This window comes from Pungitius pungitius, chromosome 11 (genome assembly GCF_949316345.1).
Source record: "Pungitius pungitius chromosome 11, fPunPun2.1, whole genome shotgun sequence".
In the NCBI taxonomy this organism is placed as follows: Eukaryota; Metazoa; Chordata; class Actinopteri; order Perciformes; family Gasterosteidae; genus Pungitius; species Pungitius pungitius.
This window is the reverse complement of record NC_084910.1, coordinates 15,088,314-15,107,917: the sequence shown is the minus strand read 5'-3', so window position 1 is coordinate 15,107,917 and position 19,604 is coordinate 15,088,314. Positions and strand designations below refer to the sequence as shown.

Below are 19,604 nucleotides of genomic sequence, written 5' to 3'. Positions count from 1 at the left end.
GAGAGACAGTCATCTTTAAGGCTGGAGGGACAATGCACTGAGTAGGAGGGATTGGACTAGCCCCTCATTCCTAACTATGGCTTTGTTATTGGTCCTTATGCTGATGTATAGGCTACACCTCTTTGTTCCACAGCCAAATATTGACACGGGGCGTGTGTGGTGTACATGATGAGTGTGTGTGGAGGAGTAGGAGATGATGGGGGGGGGGGGGGGGGTTAGTCTGCTAAACAATGTGCACAACTCACAAACAGGATCCCTCTGTTTCCTGAGGTGAGGAGACAGCCTCTTTAAACGGCACCAACACACACACACACACACGGGCAAACACACATAGTATGTATTCACTTTATTGTGTCTCTCACACAGACGCCGCCACAATCTCTGCCCAACAAACACAGTGTGTTCATTCAGATGTCTAAAAGGTTTGTCTTCCCCCCCCCATAATTGCACCCAACAAAGTTTCTGCCAACATGCAGTCTGCAGCCAGACAGTGTGCGTATAAACACACACACACACACACACACACACACACATGCAGCACACTGAAGGGGAGGAGGGGCAGCATGGGTACTTTCTGCCATCAGTAAAAGCCCACCTGTCCCAGCTGCTGTTGTTGAGGAGGATAAGAGGGAGAGAAGGAATGTGCTTCTCTCAGTCATCCTTCCTCCTCTTTTTTTAATCCTTTTTTAAAAAATGACTTGGTGGTCCCGCAGTCCTGCTCCCACACTTTTTGTCACTGCTGTGTTTTGCGCCCCTCAGATCATCTGCAGTGATAATCAGGTCTGTCAGACACTCTTAAGATTTATATATAAAATAAAAAATCCATTCCAGCTTGCTCGATGCACCAAATGAAACCGCCCTGCTGAACAGGAAATTCCCTGCTCAACATTCATTGTGAGGCGCTGTCTCGTGGCTTTTTATTGGTACTGTGCTGTTTGTGCAGTTGTTGGATTAGCTATTTTATGGGTGCAGGGTGCAGCGAGTGGCTTTCTATAAAGTTTTACCAGTTCGTCAACCTTTTTGTTTTTATTTTGTAATCAGCATTTATGTTTTCCCTTCTCGCACAGCTGAAAGGATGCAAACACAAAGACCACCTTCCTTTTTCTCACACAACACACACACACACACACACACACACATTGCACAAAACCAGTTGGTGCTGAAAGACCTTTGCTCTGTACGGAAATAGATTTACAGGCAGCCCTCCGGTGTGTCCTCTGGGTTGTGTTGTGTGGTTCAGCGTGTCCTGTGTCTGTCTCCTGTCGTCGTCGTCCTCCTGCCTCGTCCCCCCCCCCCCCCCCCCCCTGCCACCCTTTAGAATGGGAACATTGAGTGAAGTGAAATGTGGACAGACAGTCATCAATCCGTAAGCGGGGACTGCCTGTGGACCAAAACACTGTCAGAGCGCATCCACGTACACGTCTTAAGTTCCATATGAATCATTTGTCAGTTGTCATCCAATCAGAGACTCAGTAACTGAGTTTGAAACCACTGGACCTCGAAGACAGCTCAAAGCTCAATTGACCTGCTTTAGCTTTGAAAGTTTGATAAATCCATTTTCATTAAACTCACGTAATTCTTATTCTGTTACGTTCCACAAACCATTTTTGACACTCACATAGCGAATACAGACACAGAGCAGGTGATCCAGTGATCCAGGTTAAGGATTATAAGGAGAGTTGATGTGTTTCCAGTCTGAAAATGACAAACGATCACTCGTAAATACTCACTGAGCTTCGGGGGCTTCGGTCTTGTCTCGGCACGCTTTTTCACTCTGGCATCCATCCAGAAAACACACACACACACACACACACATGCAGTGGATTGGCGTGCGGTTGGTGTGTACACGTTTTAATGAGGTTTGGAAGTGTTTTTGAGTGGCAACCATGGAAAGTGGATTTGTATTAAATTGCATGTGATTGTGTGTCTTTGCCTGACTGCAGTGATAAACCTCTGGGATCCGTGGAGAACCATTAGGTTTGACAGTGTACAGATAGAAAAATGTAGACCCCAGTTGGGACTTGTAAAGTCACTCGGGGGGGCCCTAAATGTTGGTGGAGAAGTGTGTGAAATTCACACAGAAAATTGAGTGAATTTCACATCAACACACCTGCGTGCAAACACAGAAAAACAGCGGCTTAACTTTAGTGGGGAGGAGTTGTGTTTTGGTAAACAAAGGAACATTAGGCGGAGCTGTTGCTATGAAATGATGCAACCACCGAGAGCCCGAGGAGGCGCAGTTAGAGACAAAACACTTCAGTTTCGACGGCGCATTTTCCTAAGTTTGACTGTTTTAAGGACTAATACTGGGACGCATGTGATGTAACGTAGTTTTGCGCGCTCTTTTAAAAATGACACTTTTGGTCCGTGTGGTGTGAATGCAATGTAGATAAGTGTGATTAACGTGTGTGTGTGTGTGTGTTTACTTTGGCTCACTGGCATGTGCAAACTCTAATTTATGTGCATTCATATTTATTCACAGTAACAAATAAGTAGGTCAAACTACTGGTAAAGAGAGAGAGGAGTTACCTTTTAATTCATGTGTAACAATGAATAGCGCAGCTTAACTTATACATGTCATCCCAGATTTGGGACAAGTCAAATCAGTGTTGACACGGCATGCACCTGTTGCTGACTGACACATACTACTGAGCAAATAGACAAAGCACAAGCAATGTCGCCCCCTAAAGGTTCATTAATATAATGACATATTCCTGCAGCAGACAAGTGATACTAGCAGAGAGCACAGCAAACACTGGTTTGATTGCAACACCTCTTGATGTAAGAAGACCATGACAAAGGCACAACTGCCATGACGTTGCGCAATAGCCTCACTGAACTCTTTCACCTCTGTCCCAGTGTCTGGGAGCCGATGGTGGGTTCCACCAGCGGTCCGACTGGCCCAACTACTAAACCGTCCCTTCCCTCGCCTTGTGTTGGGCTCACGTATGACGCCGCCCCGTGTCCCGAGGTGTGTCTTCGCTCTGTACAAAATAGGTTGGTTATATTTAAACCCTGTGGTGCAAAATATCCACTTTGCTTGTCAGATCTGGCACACTCGAGTGATTAAGGGCACGCTTGCCCTTACATGCAGACGCGCGCACTCCGTGACATTTAAAACAAGGAGAGTGTGTCTTTATTAATCCCTTCTGGAGCACTGTTGTTGACAGTCAATCAAAAGTGTGACAACTTAATAGCACACTACAATTAAACCAACTGCTGGCGATGATGACGATAAATAGGTTTACAACCTGAGAGTCCTCAATTCAGATTAAAAGAGAAATACAAAACAAGACGTAAACTAAAGGAAAGGTTTCATTAGAAGCAAGTTATAATTATAGATAGGATTTCTCTTGTATAGTTACCTCTTTAAAGTCTTTAGAAGACACTAAAGGAATGACTTGCATTACAAAGGGACGGCATGCTATGGTTAGCAATCATTTATTGTTTTTCTCATGACATGATAGAAACATTCTACTAGCCAAAGCTAAATCTAAATGAATAGATTCTGATTTCCGCATACGGTCTAAAGTCATTCAAGTGCTGTGCTGAGACACAGGAAGAGGCGTCTGGACACGTCATTGGAGACAGTCCCAGCCAGAGTTCACACACACACACACAAGTATAAATCAGAAACTCCTTATTTCATATCAAAATACAGACGGAGCTAGTCAATAATAAATATTACAATATAGACAATCTCTTGAACTGACACGAAATGCAACTGGGCTCTTACATTCCTCAGACAATACAGCTTATTCAAGTAAATCAGCTACTGTTTGCTTTAGTAGGAAATCCATTTAAGTCCAGAGCTCATAAGAAATACCTCTCCTCATCCCACTCTATCTATTTAATAGTAGGCTCAAGACTTTCCTCTTTTATAACGCATATAGTAAGGGCTGGCTCAGGTTAGTCTGGACCAGCCCTTAGATCAGCTGCTATGGAGGGTACACCTCTCTCCTCTTTTCTCTCCCTCTCCTTCTATACAAATCATTATTACTATATAAATGTGGTTATATCTGGATGGTGGTTGTCCCTGCGGTGGTCCTGCCTTACACTTGCTAACTACTCTCAACATCTGAATCATCTTTATTGTATGAATTGAACGTACTGTACATTGTCGAGGTCGTTCATTCTGTTCACATGACATCCATTGCATTCTGTCTGTCCCGCGGTCCGTCCTGTGCCGTTATACCTCAAGGTTCTGCGTTTAAAGGTTAAAGGTTTTTTTCATTTTTGGGGGAGTTTTTCCAGTGCCGATGCAAGGGTTTTTTGGGACACAGGATGAGGCAAGTGTACAGAGTGTAAAGCCCTATGAGGCAAATTGCATTACTTTAATAAATCCACTTCCTTAAACAACACAGCTCATCATTCATTTGTGGAGTTCCACCAAAACTGGTAGGCCACTTTCATTTCCAAAATGTAAAAAAAACGTATTCACATATTATTGAGTCAAACAGCATCATAAGAACATTTTTCCTCAGAACTGTTTTTGAAAACCTTGAGGCAACTGTTCAGCGTGCTCAGCTAGCCAAAAAGGAAAAAGTTTACTCACAGAGACACAAGAGGCTGACGTGACACAATTCAACAACCAAAGAATATTCACATTCTCTAATTCTGACATACACATCATTAACACCTCTTGAGGTTACATTCAAAATAAAGACATAAAATTCGACACATACATCTGAGGTGCTTTTACAAGGTGACAGTCAGTCATCTGCATATATGTAAGTCATAAATCCTCGTTACACTTGCATGCAACTTTTGCTGTCCATTCATTTTGGAACACATTAAGACATGTGTAAAAGAAGAGTAGACATTTATTTTACATTGCAAACTGATTGAGCCTGTTTATAAAGGGCATCTACTCTCACCCTGTCAACAGAATTCTGCATAGTCTAAAATCACTTCAGCCACAATGTCCATGGGAGCATTACTCAATTAAAAAGAAAGAAAGAAGATAATACAAATGCAAAAGAACATTACATATGTATTCTATAATCTCACCAATGATCTTAAGAGGAAAAAAACGCAACCATATTCACCAGTGACAGATTTCGTCGAGCATCAAAATGTCCCTGGATCAAGGCAGTTCATTACTGAGCTACAATAAATGGTGAACACAAGCCACGTTTATCCTTACTGACATCAAGTTGAACCGCTGAATCAGCTGTGTCACACTACAATCTACTTGCCGAGATTTGTGGCGCGCGCTTGGATAGTTACCCTCCGCGGCGACGGCTCCTCGACGCTCCGATTGGCCACCAGGTCCTGCAGCTGGAGGGCGCCGCCGCCGATGAAGCAGAAGGCCGGACACACTGGAGACGAGCAGTCCATGTGTCCCGCCCAGAGGACCCGCAACGAGTGGGCGTCGTAGAAGGTGACATGTCCTTTGTCACAGTCCAGGCACACCCCCAGCCGGGGTGGCAGGGGGGCAGTATGAGGGTGAGGCAGGTTATTGTGGCCGGTACCGGGGGCGTGCACTGCCCCCAGGCTCTGGCCGTCCCCCTGGCTCTGAGTGTCACCGCGTCCATGAGGAAACAGGATCTTGCCCATGCCTATTGTGAGGAAGCAGAAGGGAGGAGAGTCCTGGCCGTCCTCTGCCCCACTGTCATGGCCGCTGTCTGGGTCGCAGCTGGAGGGGGGGGGGGGCAGAGGGGAGGGAAAGATCAGAATATGCAAAAGAACAACTAAGCATAGCAGTCAAATGTATCTCCTAGTAGACTATATTGATATGATATAATGTGTGAGTACTATTCACTTGCCCTCCGTACTTTAAGGTCAGAATAATCAGTATTCTATATCATTAAGTGATCAAATGAATACATGTGATCTGACAGCGTGCATTTCCAGACTGAAAAGCTGATAAAGTACTGTGTGTATTTCATTCATTTCCCACTGGCCTAAATGGCTCAAAGACAACATTTAAGCCAGGGCGATATGGTTACCGGGGGCTGGCCATGTCCTGGGGGAGATGAAACCACTCTTGTAGTTTAGCCTCCTGTCCCACTCCCACCTGCAAAACAGAGTCGGAAGGGCAGAGATCTTTGGTGTCGTCCACTTTGAGTCAGCGTGTACGGTATTATTACTTATAAAGCTTTATAATAATAATACGACTGATCAACAGCCATCCGTCTCACCTTCACCAGATAGGAACCAGGCTCCACAGAGCATGCCCAGTAGTGTCTGCCTTGAGTGACGGCCAAGTCGGCGACCAGCAGGTCAGAGGTCAAGTGGCAAGAAGTGAGCGTGCGGTCGGCGGCCTGCAGGAGCGAGAGGCCCGGCACGCTGCGAGCGTACGTTTGCCCTCTGCCCAATGCCAGCCTGTCAGCGTGCAACCCCCAGCGTGAGTCCAAGGAGAAGCTCAACACTGAGGGTGTGAGAAAAGGAGGCACACCAGCAGAGGAAAGGAGGGGTGACGAGGGGGGCGAGAGATGGCAAGGAAGGTAACGAAAGGGAGTCACGGGGGGGGGGGGGGGAGGAAGGGTTAGATAATGGAGCTGAGGCGGTCGGCCTACAGCAAGCCTGATCACGTAACGGAGGGATAGCTGAAGCAGACTGGGAGGAGGACACATAAGAGGCCGATCAAGAGAGAGGTCGTAACACAAGAGAAAGAATAGGAGGAGGTGGTGTGGTGTGGAGACGTGACTGTCGGAGGGGAGTCATCATTCACATCTTCATGTTGTTTTAACTGATCCGGTTTTCTTACAGGAGGACGGTGTAGTGTGTGATGAACCCTCCCCTCCACTAGGTGTCCCTGTTTCCTGGCTTGTTCTTTGACCAGCAGAACCTGGGTCACCTTAATGAGCCGCACCTGGGCCCGCTGAAAGCTCACAACCTTCGCTAAGGAGGCTCCTTCTTCACCTACTGTCGACCCGCCGCACACGCTGCCGTGTGTGTTTTAGCGTTTGAGTCGAGCTGTGACAAACATTGTGCATTAAAAGGGGTCAAAGGACAATGTCAGTTTTTGTGTACAGTGACAGGCAGGAAAGAGTTGGGAGGAAAAAATGCATGCGTTGAAGTTAATTGATAAAAAATGGGAATAGAACAAATAAAAGAATAGAGAGAAAAGTAAGATATTTAGATTAGTCAATCAATTGAAGAAAGGACAATGCTACAAACAGTAGGCAGAGTATTTTCTTTGTTCCCACTGCAAATTAACCCGTTTTGAATTGAAGGCATTTTTGCTTATTCTCCAAACTATTTCCAGTACACTTTTTTTGCAAAGAATTTAGTGAATCTGCAAAGGAAACAAATGTTTTTGTTGTCGCGAAAATTAAAAGATGGATGTAAAATTGATGTGGATGTCCGTCTCTCACCAGGTGCCGGTGGAGTGTGGAGGTAAACCTCTTCGCTGTACTCTCCGAACCCGGCCTTGTTGCAGCCTCTCACCCTGAGCACGTACACACTATCCATCTGAAGCCGATTAATCACAGCATTGGTTCCTCTCACTTCATCCTGTCGCAGCCATGCGCTCGCAGCACTGGGCGACCTGGTGCCGCCCCAGACGGCTGCAGCCCCTCCTGCTCGTCGCTGGTATTCGACGGAGAAGTGCCAAGCTGGGGCCGAGTCCTGAGGGAGGCGCCAGCACAGAAACAACTGGTCATACGCAAGGGTCTTCTGGGTGTCAATGACCGGAGCCACTGGCGCTGTGGAGGAGACAAAGCGACAAGCGGTTACATTCATGAGTTTAAATTTCACTTGAGTTTGGCTTTTATCACACAGAACCAAAATGTCCTACCATTTATGAACTCCAAGCTGTGCATGAGCTTGACTTCTTTGGATGCATCTAGGTAAAAGTTCCTGAAGGAGGGGTCAGCTGAGAGAGAGAAACACTGGAGGCTTTCTATGGCCTTCACAAGCCTGCAGGATGTGAGAGAGGGAAAAAATGAGATCTTGGAAAAATAAATGGTGCCAATTTGTTCCTCCAACGTCTTACAATGAAGCTGGTGGGTTACCTGCCGTGGGTGACTCTGGCAGCCTGTACGAAGCAGGGGGGGTCGGTCTCCTTCAGCAGCTCCTGCGTGTAGGCCATCAGGCCGGCGTGCTCCAGCAGGCCTCGCCTCTCCCAGACCTGGGACGACAGGGCCTCTGCCCTCCTGCTGCGCGACCCCTCCAGGGCCAGAGCCAACGCCCCCTGCCGCTCCGCTACGGCTGCTCCCAGCTCTCGGATACAGTGGGTCAGCTGATGCAAAGCCACCGCACTGTTCGCCTGGAGAAAGAGTGCGTGGGGGTGAAAAGGGACAAGTTGGAAAAGGCAGGGAAGGATTTGGAATGACATAAACTGAGACAGAGTTGTGTCATTGCACTAGAGCCCCTTGCCTCTACAGGGCCCCCAAGCACTACCTGTGCATTTAGGCTGGGGATGGATTCCCATTGGATTCAAGCACAATAAAGAAAAGTATTTTTACCCAAACCACAGCGGGTTGTTGATTATTGTTAAAAATGTTGCTTTCAGCCCGTTATTGATTGAGTAGACCACAGCAGTGCTATCTCGACAGAAAAACCCCCCACTGCTAGCCACATGGGAGTCATTTCAACCCAAATATTGCAGCAGATTCTCTATTCATCTATTTCTGTACAACCGTACACTGACAAAGGAGAGAAACGATGGTTCACCTCCATCTGTTTGATGGCGGCTTCCAGTTGATTGATCTGACTCTGTATTGTCTCCTGGTTGGCCAGCACAAAGTTGACTTCCTTGATCACCTTGTCCTGCGAAACCCAAAACCCAAGTTAATATTTCAAGGATTCTTACGTCAAGGATTGAACAGGCTCGACATGCACCGACCTTGAGGGCCTGGTAGGCCTGTGCTATCGGCAACACCTTGTGCCCATGGTGGACACGACGCAGCTTACAAAGCGGGCACAGTAACCTGTGGCAGTCGCGGCAGTACCACTGCAGTCTCTCCTGCTCATGCTCCGTACACGTTAGGACCTGGAGGAGCACGGCGGATGGATTAAGGCACAGGAAGTGTGTGTGATGAGAAAAAAAAGAAAACACAGAAGAAGAACACACCTTCGGCCGAAAGTTGTTGGTGGGCAGAATGTGTTCGTGCTGAGCTCGGGGGGTTCCCCACGGGTGGTAGAGTTTGAAACACTCGTTGCAGAAGTTGGACTTGCAATCAGCGCAGCCTTTGGAGGCCTCCAGAGTTTGGGGGGGCTTACAGAAACCACACATGATGGCTACACTGCCCAGACTCACTGTGTGCCTGTACCTAAAGGGCAGACAGGGGTACGGGGAGATCAGGGCGGCTCTTAAGCAACTCCGCAGCAGAAGAAGTCAACAATAGGGACGATTGAGGTCATTTCAGATGATGAGAGAAGAGGAAGATCAATATTAAAGGAAGATCAATATCAGAAGCACTGCAATTCAAACCCTCTCCACGTGTGTTTAAATCGGTCTAAATGGGACAGTTCTGCCACAAACACTACACTGCAGTTTTTGTGCTGCCCCTGCAATCTGCTCTTCGAGTCAGCCTTGGATCAGGAGCGCGGCAAAGATTCATTGTTGAAATGCCTTCTGGCAAATTATTTGCATCCTAATTTATAAGGCAGTATTGACCGAGACTGAGCCCTTCGTTGGCTGACTGTCGGATCGATTTGTTTCTTCTTCCTTTCTCTATGATTTATGTTTCTGACGGTGAGTAGTTATCAAGAGGAGACCAAAGCCCCCAGCATGCGTCACATTCGGGCCTGCAGTGTTAGTTCCTGGTACGCCCGACTGTGCCTGGGCCCCTTTGTGATGCAGTGCATAGTACTGGATCGGCGTTCACACCTCTCCACTATCCGCTCCAGTGTGAGGTTGCGGAGGCAGTCTGTCAGGCCTTTCTCTCCCAGCTCCACGTCCCGCTGACAGGAAGGACACGGGAACAGCATGGGGGGAGGGGCTGCTTCCTTCCGTCTCCGCCCTGGGTACGTCCCGCACACTGAGAGGGGGGACGCGGTTGAAAAGGAGGGGGAGATGAAGGAGAAGGAGACATGGATGGAGATGGGAAACGGAAGAAATGCGGCACTCTTAGTTGTCCTTTACACGTAGACAAATAAATGCAGTGATAAATAGTTGGTTCACATTGGAGGAAACACTATTAGCTTCCACACACACACAGTGAAAACACACCTGCTCGACAGATGCTTACTTCCCTTTGTGCCTCCTTGACTCCTTGTCTCTGTGGCCTTTGCTCTACGTGCACTTCAATAAGTCATGAGATGAATGCATTAAGCCCTGCATGCTCAGCAGGACACTGGTGTGTCAACAACATCACCTAAATTCAGATGCTAAAAGGACTGTGACATCATATCCCGCCAGCATCAATTTTTAAACAATCGGGTCACTCTGAGTTGACTTTCAAGTTCATTTTTTAAATTCCCATCAACACACCCATATGAGCTCCACATCTGCTTTCTCCACCTGTTCTGAGGACCCGTTCCAGGCGGTCAGGGGTCCTGGGTGTGGGTCTTCGAGCCTGTCGCGGGGAGCGAGTGTTGGGCGTGGAGGCCGGCGAGTTGGGCTCTGGGGGGAGGTCTGGAGGAGGATAACCCCTCTGTACCAGCACCTCGGCCGCACACAGCAGACACACGCTGTGCTGACACGGCAGAAGGATGGGCTGCTTCACCATCTCATCGCACATCGGGCAATGCAGCTCCTGCTCCATACTCTTCATGTTGGACTGGAGCGGGAGAGGTTCAGGAAGAGAACTGGGTGTGAGGTGTCAGATTCACTAAAGGCTGAGTCACTACAGTCCAAAACAAGTATCCACGGCTCTTTACATTCTTTTTTATGAAAATGCACATGAGATGTGTAGGCGTCAAGAGCGAAAAGAGGAGCGGCAACCGACAGGTTTCATGCAGCTGATGTTAGAGGTACGGAGAACAGGGAGGAGATGTGGGGGAGTAGAAGAGATTCATCTGACTACAGATGTCTCATGCTTCACCTTTCGTTAGAACAATTCAGATATGGAATGAGCTCAACTCATGGCAAACCCTGCATTGCACTTCTTCCAGGAAAGAAAATTCAAATCAATAAAATAAATGTAGCGTTCAGTTGTTGCTGCTTGGACGTTTAGTGTTGAAGTATTACTAGCTTTGGAGGCCCAGATCTAGTGTTGTAGCTAGCCTACTTAACGCAGCATCCCGTTTCTATGACAACGCACATCAGTTCCGCCTCATCGAATGGGGCCCGTAAGCATTCGAAGCTACCGTCCGCCAACATCCTTTTAGGTCATTATCACCAAACATCCGCCGCTTCATCTACTACAAGGTTTAGATATAGCGTGGATGTTTTGTTGTGGCCTTGCATTTTATGTTTCGCCCACGGTACGAAAAAAAAGAAGAAAAAAAAAGAAAAAGAAAAAAACCTCGATCAAACGACTGCCAAAATTATGCTTTAATATGAAAGCACATAAAGAAAAAGAATGGGATTAAATGTGCGGTTGGAAGACAAATGGTAATGGTGATATCTTGTTTGAAATAAGCACACTTAAAAAATAGCGTAATAAAATGAGCCCCGTACTCACACTAATGCGAACCAAAGCGTCCATGATAGAGGTAAAGGTTTCTAACTCTGAATCAGCCATCCCTCAAAGATGTCAGCGTCGCTGCGATATTTCAGCTAAACCAACACAGGGCTCAGGGTATGTCCGTCGCACCGGGGAAAGGTTAGCCGTATTTGGCAAAGCGATTCGCGTCTGCAGGTTTTCTCTGTGCTCGATGTGCGCCGCGATGCGCACGCTGCTTCAAGCCTCAAAGCAGCCACTCACCTCTGTGTAGAATAAGGATGGGAAGGGGGGTTGGTCTGGGTTGAGCTGTCTACATTGCCCAAGAAACCATTACACACTGTCAAAATAGATATTATTATTATTTCAAAACATCGTATGCCGAGTTTTTTTCCCCTCAATATTCGCATATTTGACCATTTGTAAACAACCTTTCCAGTCCAGTCCACGGGTCCAACCACGAAACAGCACCTCCAGTGCCGTTTCTTGTACTTGTATTTCAATTAATATTTTTAAAATATTGATTTTTTATTGATTTTATTTAGCCAAAATAAATATCCTTCTTGTTGTTATCAGAGGTGAGTTTCTTTTAAATGTGCTCTATTGTTTGTGCCCCAATTCCCGTAGTACCGCTAGAGGGAAGTGCTGTGTAGAGAATACACGGACAGTCGGCTCTCAATCGTTGCACGTTTCCGGAACCTTCCGACGATGGTCGTCGCTGGAACCGGACTGTGATTAAGAACGCACCAGCGCCAATGCACCCTGTCGGTTGTTGTAGCAACCGTCTTTGGGCGCGATAGAGCGAATGTGGTATCTCTCAGACGTGCTTTGGAAGTAACAGTAGCTAACTTAAATAGTTATTACGATAGGTTTTCTATTTTCAATTAGTTAAAATAACGTCGCATGAATTCATAACAGTCGTCTGTTTGTGTTCATAGTGGCTCAGTATGTCGGCTGTCAGCAGCCTCGTCCCTGCGCGGTTCCTGACCATTATTGCTCACCTTGTCATCGTTATCACAATCTTTTGGTCGAGGGTAAGACACCGATTTGATATATTATGTTGTAGGTGCGTGTAAAACATACTGTAGTGTTTATCCTTAGTGCAAGTTTGTTTTTTGATGCTAAGCTGCTTGAAATGTCTGTTTCACAGGACCACAACGTGAAGGCTTGCTTGCCTTTGGATTTCACGCAAGAACAGTATGACAATGAAGACCGGAAGTAAGAAAATATTTGGCTAAAATTGTAAAACCGCACAGCAGGTTTGTGGCAAAGTCCAGCTAAACTAACACTGTGAGTCATGACGGACACAAGTACACGGTTTTGAGGGGTTGAAACCAAGACCAACTCAAGACCAGACTAGTAGGAGTTCAACACGGCATGACACGGTTTGGATCAAATGGGCCAAGAATACAGGGCACTCCTCAACTTTATCTGAAAGATCCACACTTCCAAAAAGAACAAATTCCCCTCCAGTTATCTCTTTTATTGCCATGTATACTGCATCTTTGTGTATATATATATATTATATAATAATTTACTTCTCTACAAGTAATCGCACCACTAGCATACACTCCCTCTAATATGTCTCTCTTTGTCGCAGGTTCGTGGTGGCGTTGGCAGTGACCCTCGGCCTGTTTGCCATAGAGCTGGGTGGGTTCTTCTCAGGAGTGTCCATGTTCAACTGCAGCCAAGGTCTCCTGTGTATCCTTTTGCAGTGATACTGTGCCCTCCAATGATGATGATGATTCATGGAAGGTGACACAACATGTTCAGTTACAGACAGAAGCCTTTGAAGCTATTTATACCGTAAATTATAAATATATATATATGTTTCTTTTAGGATTTCACTTCTACAAGAGCAGCAAATACAATGAGATTTGTCATCTAGACAAAGAAAGAGACGTGGGATCTCAGTTTGGCTTAGAATGTATCACAGACTTAAACAAGAAAATTGATGTCACGTGAAATATCATGGTATGAAATGAGATCAGTTACATTTCCATGACTCAACTCCTGCATACGCCTTTGTTTACTATAGCGACAGGAGTCCATGCCAGTGCCTCAGTGGCTCTGCTTTTCTTTCTATTTGAGCAGTGGGAGTGTTACATCTACTGGTGGATCCTCGCCATTTGCAGGTTAGTATGCATGTACCTAGTTTTGTCTAGGTTTTTTATTTTTCCAAAAACATTATTTCCCTGACAGAAATTGAACCCAGCACTGGCTGTCCACTGCGGCGCGTCCGTATCCTTGTCTTTCTTTGTGTTTGAGGAGTGGGAATGCTGGACATATTGGGTTATATTTGCCATCTGCAGGTTTGTGTGCATGCATGCATCTGCTTTCAAAGTAATAGAACCTCCATAATCAATGATTAGTAACTGCGGTATATGAATCCATGTAAGCACTGCTAAGTACTGATGCAGTCTTTTCTCTCCTTTTCCATCTCTGTCCATCTCTCCCTCCAGCGTGCTTCCTGCTTTTGTGGAGATCCTTCTGTTTATTGCGGTTTTTGGACTAAAGAAGAAGCCTTTGTGAAAGTGATGTGAAATGCAAAGGTTTAGTGTGGAGGTGAACAGATGTCTCCAAATTTCAATAGATAACTTATATTATTATAACCTCAAATACATGTTGTAAAAAATATTTCCTAAACTGCTGTGTGTTGTCTTTTCTTTTCTTTAGTTTATTTTTGCTTTTCTGTCTTACAGTGCTTACCCTGTACCAATACTGCTTAACCAGGATGAGTAGACCCTTAACACAATTTTTTTTAATTTAATTATCTATTTTTTAAATAATTATAATAATAACAGAAATGTAAAGTAAAGTAAGTATTAAAAAGTTGTTACATTAGAACCAACAATTAATTAACTATTTTGAACAAAAGCAAAAAAGGAAAACCTTTAACAAAGACAATATTGGTACTTGACTCATTTACGGTAGACACAATTATTTCTGCACAATAGAATTGTTTCATATTTAGTTCATATTTGTCATAAAATAAGTATTTCATTTTGGAATTTCCATTTGTGTAGACTTACTAAAAATGGATGTATGTTGAACTAAAATGAGAGCTACATTCAACCAGATACGCAGTGTTGCCAAAATCATTTGTCCGGGGAAGTTGCTAGAGGCAGGTCGGTTTGTCATAAAAGTTGCTAGATGACGTTGTGACGTCATTGCGTGATTACCGCAGTACGTGTTGCCAAGTGTTGTTTGAAACGAAGTTCCCAGGGTCGTCTGAAAAGTTGCTAAATCTATCAACGAAGTTGCTAAGTTGGCACTTCCTGCATTCCTGACTCCGCCCACTGGTGCCACCTCCCTTTCGGACCGGGCAGTGAAGTTTTTCGTTCCGCGAGCCGCTGACAAGTTAACTGCCTGTGCCGTTTAAACCAGGTTGTATTTGTTTGGACACCAACCACTCTTATTTAATACTGAATCATGGGTATGTATTACGCGATTCATTGGTCATCCACGTCAGCCAGCCGCGCCCGTTTGTATTCGTGTGGAACGTATAAAACATTACAAGCTAGCTAGCTAACGCTTACGTATAACTTACGAAATAGAATGATAGCACTTCAGCTGCATTTTTTTTACTCTATGCATATGGACCAATCCCCAAAACCAGGGCTTAAATGTATCTTTTTATCATCGCGTGGTGTATGAGAGCATTACTTTAGCCTGATATGTTCGCTGCCCACGTCGGTGTTTTAGCTTTAAGCTAGCAGCCGTCTGGCAGAGACGTCAGCGGACGAACACTGACGTGGCGTTACGTTCTGTGGGGCCGAATCACGCCGGTGAGCCAAAATGTGGACTAATATCGTGAGGGTGATTCTATTCCTGCACTGATGATATCGTGGGTTAAAAGAATCCTTCCCGCGTTAAGTCACCAAAGCACTGAAGAATGAACCGTGGTGTCTGTGTGAAACATATATTTTGTGCTTGATGAGATCAAGCAGAGGAAACCCCATCAGTTAAGTTAAAGCTGAAGTGTGTGTTGGTGCATCCCACTACGGGCCTGGTCGGAGTTGTGCAATAACCGCTGTATTTGTCCTGCAGCGGTGAACACGGGCACCTCTCTGGTACTGTCCAGCCTGCTGTCGGTGCTGGTGTTTGCTGGGATGCAGATGTTCAGTAAGCAGCTGGGATCCACCGAGTGGCTCACAATCCTGGGAGGTTTCTTCGGCTCAATCCTCTTCATCTGCTGCCTCACTGTATCCTAGTAAACTGTTTTGATCTGATCTGATTTTTAAAACTTGTTTTATTTGGCTTCCCATTTTCTACATAACCTGGTTTTCTTGTGTGCATGTAACTGTACCGATGCCACTAAGCAGTGTTGCACCTTAACTTCTGTTTCCAGGCATTTAATAATATGGAAAATCTCATTTTTGGGAAGGGATTCCAAGCCAAGATATTCCCCGAGAGTAAGTATTGACCATATGGAAATTAAACTCACACTATCGATACACTTGGTGTCTTTTATTTGAATTACATTTTCTTTGCTTAGATGTTGTTGAGCCTCATACTCATCCAATGATTTTCTGAGTGAAACACAGAAAATTGAGCAGCCTTCATCATTAAAGCCCATCCAAATGTCCCCTTACCAGGCTTTCCTAACAGGAGTCAACACATTGGATACAAAGTTTATTCATTTTTTTCAATCAGCGATGTAGTTAATAATCATAATTAATATGCAATCTTGGTAACATGCAGACTTTATTTGTGACTAACATTCAATTTCAGAGCCTTAATAGATCATTCAGGCTCATTTTAGTCATTCGTTCTCTCTATTCCCAGTTCTGCTGTGCCTGTGCCTGTCACTGTTCGCCTCTGGTCTGGTGCACCGTGTCTGTGTCACCACATGGTACGTGCACTACCTCTGCAGATCACAGATACCTCCCTCAACTTCATACAACAGTTATTAGTCGTAGTTAAAGGTGTTTTATTCATTTGGTTTTTCTTTCTTTCTCATTCCAGCCTGATTTTCTCCCTCTTTGCCTTGTACTACATCAACAAAGTATCTGCAGCCCTCTACCAGGCAGGAGTCCCCGCAGCAACTCCATCAAAAGCCACCAGCAAGGGCAAAAGGAAGAACTGATGGATTTGTTGGATCCCTCTTGCGTCCTGCAACTCAGTTGATGATACCGAGGCGCCGATGTCCAGTGCAGCTCGGCTGTTTCCTATGTTTTGTATTAATGTCTTGAATCCATAACTGTGTATTTCTACAGGCTCTTTGCTGATTACTTGTAAAGTTTTGATCAGTTCCTTTTTACAGTAATCTCATTTGAATCAAGTCCACGGAGAAAGCCTAGCGGCCGCCACGTTCCTTTCGATGGTCCCTTTGTCTGCTCTCTTTTTACACTGATTGCAAAGATATTCAAACATCATGTTATCCGCGCATTCATCAGCACATCAAGTCGCTTTTTTGTTAATTTCCTTTTGTAATTAAACTCTGTAAAATACTTTAAATGTGATTTGTATTCTGTCAAACCAGTTTCTTGATTGTGGTCGGTATGCTCTGGTAGATGTGGTTCTGAAATTGTGAGCTGACAAACAGTTTAGTACTGATAGAAAAAGTGACAAAGCAACTAAACTACGAGTTATTGAGAAATGATGCCTCCTTCTATCTCACAGAGAGGTGAGTGATGGCTGTTCGGACTTGTTCAGTCATGATGACGGTCCTTTGTGTGGTATAAAGAAGTACAAGTAAGCTGTAAGCATCCGTTTGCATAGATCCATACAAGTTTATGGAGAAGTTCATCTCTCGATAAACAAAGCTTCAAAACCCAGAGTTTAATTGGAGAGAACATGGAAACAAGTGACGTAAGTAATGACAATGTTTATTTTGCACTGTGAGTTTTGCAAGTTCTATCCAGCAGGAACATGCGATGGAGGAATGAATGAAAATGGCTCATGAGATCATTACTGTGATCAACGGACTTGACTAAGCATGTCCTAGAATAACGGACGAAGACGTGTCATGCTTTGCTTTACCACATTTGGTTATGATTCATATCAGAATAATACCAGCAAAAGAAAAAAGAAAAACGTCGATTTTCCAGATGTGGTTGTCACACTTGGACACGTGCGTCTAAAACGTAAAACTCGAAGCGAAATTGATATTTGCAGATGTCGGATTTGAAAGTTCTCTGCATCAGTTTAGCTCTTCCTCGCTGTTTCTCCCCCCTCTCCCCCCTCTACATCCCTCCTCCTTCTTCCCATCTCATTGGGCGTTGCCCGCAGCTATAAAACCTCCATTGAACTCTCAGTGCGTCACTGCGCTCTTCAGCCGATCTCCAACAACAGTCTCTGCCCTTTGGAGACCTGGTGAGTCCTTTTCAAATTCCTCCCAAACTTTTTTTCTTCCCTTCAGCTATGAGTGTTTCGGTTGTTTTACAGCCTGCATTTCTAAATGACGCCGTCACGCAGAGGGAATTGCATTCTTTAAACGAAGACTATGCATCCAAGTGGTAGGCTGCGTCCCAACGCTGCTTTGAGTGGACTTTCCTCCTCTGACGAGCTGCGACTCGTCCTCTCTGTGCCCCCCCCCCTCCGTCGCGTTATTTGACTCTCCTTTTTTATCTTCTACTTTCGCAAAAGGCTTTATCTCGTGATTTTGGAATTCAACCAAAAACGTGCAGAAAGAAGGCAAGAGGGGGAGCCTCGAGATAAGGATTGCAGCTTATGGGCCGGAAAACCATGTGTAATAGTCCAAGAATTTGCTCTCGGTGCCAGTGAGACCAACACCCACATCCTCACTTAATAACATGTTAGTCTTGGATGAACTTTGCAGACCTTCTGAAGTAAAATAATGTGGAATGGCACTTTTCAGAAGTGCGATGTATTGCGGATTTATAAGCATTGATGCAAATTGTTTATGAGTAAATCTACTTTGTTCCTTTAAAGCAGCCTGCTTGATAACAACTGCATCCTTCAGGCCTGCGTAAGTTAATTAAGGGTAGAAGTGAAAAAGTAACCAAATAGAAAGTTCCTTCTTTATGCTTAATTCTTCTTTATTGTTAAAATACATCTACGGCCCAAGCCTGTAGTGTCTTGTAGTTGCCATTATGACAGAGAATTCTTTTTTTGTGCTTTTCCGTATATATGAAAATATTTCTCGCTCAGACTTGTCTTTCCTTCCCTCAGCACCCACGTCCACCACCATGACGGAGTTAGAGAAGTGCATGGAGTCCCTGATCACCATATTCCACCGCTATGCCGACGAAGATGGGGACAAAAAGTCCTTGAGCAAGAAGGAGCTGAGCAAACTAATAGAGACTGAGTTACCCACCTTCCTGAAAGTAAGAATCTCTCCCATTACATCAAACCTTTCACCTTAAATGCCCTTACCTTTTTGATCCTGTCCCCGTCTCAGAGCCAGAAGAACCCTAAGGTTGTGGAGCAGATCAGGAAGGATTTGGACCAAAACGGAGACGCTATGGTGGACTTCGAAGAGTTTCTTTCCCTCATCGTCGGCCTCTCAGTCGCCTGTGAACAGTGTTTCATGCTCCAGGAACAGAAGAAGGGCAAGAAGTGAGATTATTTTGTAGCACATGTGGTCGCTGCATTCTAAAGTAAAAACTACCTTTAACACGATGTCATCTTCTGTTGTTCTGATTACTCTTTTGCTATACATCGGTCCAAAATACTAGATTCTCTCTACTCCATGCGTGATCGCTCTTCTGGTTGCATATAGATTCATACACGCTGCATCATCTGTTTCGTGCGCACACGTGGAACCTTTATAGTCGAGTAGAGCTCTGCCAATTTAAATGAAAAAATACCTCAGAAGGGACAGACTATTGATTCATATGAATATTATGTAACACATGTGCTTTATCTCACATCTGAAACATATTGTTTAACCCATAAATACTCCTTGAATGTTGAAAATGTTCAATCAAGGCAGCTGTGTTTTATACAGAAGGTAAAAGTTTCAATATGGGAACGTGCTGGTTATCAGATGCTGCCTGAAGGTCATGAGTTATGGATTCAGGTGCAAGCATCCTTATAAGTGCCGACAAGAGTTTATGGTTTATGGATTATGAATTTTTTACTCCTCTGTTCTTCCAACTGAGATGAGTTTTCTTCTGGTATCTCTCACACATGTAAGAT

At 44.9% G+C, this 19,604-nt stretch overlaps 4 protein-coding genes across 8 annotated transcripts; 3 read left to right on the top strand and 1 right to left on the bottom strand.

Moving 5' to 3' along the window:
- Positions 1–3,425: 3,425 nt before the first annotated feature.
- Positions 3,426–11,734, bottom strand: trim46a (tripartite motif containing 46a). 2 transcript variants are annotated; one of them, XM_037453605.2, is made up of 12 exons: positions 11,520–11,734; positions 10,385–10,673; positions 9,782–9,932; positions 9,023–9,221; positions 8,795–8,941; positions 8,623–8,718; positions 7,962–8,215; positions 7,745–7,866; positions 7,323–7,652; positions 6,144–6,373; positions 5,952–6,019; positions 3,426–5,638 (listed from the first exon to the last, which is right to left on the bottom strand). In XM_037453605.2, the coding sequence occupies exons 1-12, from the start codon at positions 11,577–11,579 to the stop codon at positions 5,191–5,193; spliced, it is 2,394 nt and encodes a 797-aa protein (XP_037309502.2). In that variant the 5' UTR covers positions 11,580–11,734; the 3' UTR covers positions 3,426–5,190. The 2 variants fall into 2 exon arrangements, with proteins under 2 accessions (XP_037309502.2, XP_037309503.2); XM_037453606.2 differs by having other exon boundaries at positions 10,415–10,673.
- LOC119197373 (transmembrane protein 107) lies at positions 11,573–14,691 on the top strand. Of its 4 annotated transcripts, none has more exons than XM_037453610.2 (6): positions 11,573–11,636; positions 12,437–12,532; positions 12,649–12,716; positions 13,099–13,199; positions 13,537–13,633; positions 13,961–14,691. In XM_037453610.2, the coding sequence occupies exons 2-6, from the start codon at positions 12,446–12,448 to the stop codon at positions 14,028–14,030; spliced, it is 423 nt and encodes a 140-aa protein (XP_037309507.2). In that variant the 5' UTR covers positions 11,573–11,636; positions 12,437–12,445; the 3' UTR covers positions 14,031–14,691. The 4 variants fall into 4 exon arrangements, with proteins under 4 accessions (XP_037309507.2, XP_037309509.2, XP_037309506.2 ...); XM_037453612.2 differs by lacking the exons at positions 11,573–11,636; positions 13,537–13,633 and adding exons at positions 12,245–12,332; positions 13,714–13,810; XM_037453609.2 differs by lacking the exon at positions 11,573–11,636 and adding an exon at positions 12,245–12,332.
- Positions 14,692–14,791: 100 nt separating this feature from the next.
- krtcap2 (keratinocyte associated protein 2) lies at positions 14,792–16,958 on the top strand. Its single transcript, XM_037453613.2, has 5 exons — positions 14,792–14,934; positions 15,549–15,703; positions 15,850–15,913; positions 16,287–16,353; positions 16,467–16,958. The coding sequence occupies exons 1-5, from the start codon at positions 14,931–14,933 to the stop codon at positions 16,585–16,587; spliced, it is 411 nt and encodes a 136-aa protein (XP_037309510.1). The 5' UTR covers positions 14,792–14,930; the 3' UTR covers positions 16,588–16,958.
- Positions 16,959–17,778: 820 nt separating this feature from the next.
- On the top strand, positions 17,779–19,085 carry s100a10b (S100 calcium binding protein A10b). Its single transcript, XM_037453607.2, has 3 exons — positions 17,779–17,816; positions 18,636–18,790; positions 18,865–19,085. The coding sequence occupies exons 2-3, from the start codon at positions 18,653–18,655 to the stop codon at positions 19,024–19,026; spliced, it is 300 nt and encodes a 99-aa protein (XP_037309504.2). The 5' UTR covers positions 17,779–17,816; positions 18,636–18,652; the 3' UTR covers positions 19,027–19,085.
- Positions 19,086–19,604: the final 519 nt, after the last annotated feature.

Bases quoted from the DNA above. Each gene is read 5' to 3' on its own strand.
- trim46a (XM_037453605.2), bottom strand. From the start codon at position 11,579: ATGGCTGATTCAGAGTTAGAAACCTTTACCTCTATCATGGACGCTTTG. The intron at 8,942-9,022 runs GTGTGTTCTTCT...GTGCTCCTCCAG, and splicing joins CCAACAACTTTCGGCCGAAG to GTCCTAACGTGTACGGAGCA. The intron at 7,653-7,744 runs GTAGGACATTTT...TCTCCTCCACAG, and splicing joins CAGCTTGGAGTTCATAAATG to CGCCAGTGGCTCCGGTCATT.
- krtcap2 (XM_037453613.2), top strand. The intron at 15,704-15,849 runs GTATCCTAGTAA...TTCTGTTTCCAG, and splicing joins TCTTCATCTGCTGCCTCACT to GCATTTAATAATATGGAAAA. The intron at 15,914-16,286 runs GTAAGTATTGAC...CTCTATTCCCAG, and splicing joins AGCCAAGATATTCCCCGAGA to TTCTGCTGTGCCTGTGCCTG.
- LOC119197373 (XM_037453610.2), top strand. From the start codon at position 12,446: ATGTCGGCTGTCAGCAGCCTCGTCCCTGCGCGGTTCCTGACCATTATT. The intron at 12,533-12,648 runs GTAAGACACCGA...TCTGTTTCACAG, and splicing joins TCACAATCTTTTGGTCGAGG to GACCACAACGTGAAGGCTTG. The intron at 13,200-13,536 runs GTATCCTTTTGC...TGTTTACTATAG, and splicing joins CTGCAGCCAAGGTCTCCTGT to CGACAGGAGTCCATGCCAGT.
- s100a10b (XM_037453607.2), top strand. From the start codon at position 18,653: ATGACGGAGTTAGAGAAGTGCATGGAGTCCCTGATCACCATATTCCAC. The intron at 18,791-18,864 runs GTAAGAATCTCT...TCCCCGTCTCAG, and splicing joins AGTTACCCACCTTCCTGAAA to AGCCAGAAGAACCCTAAGGT.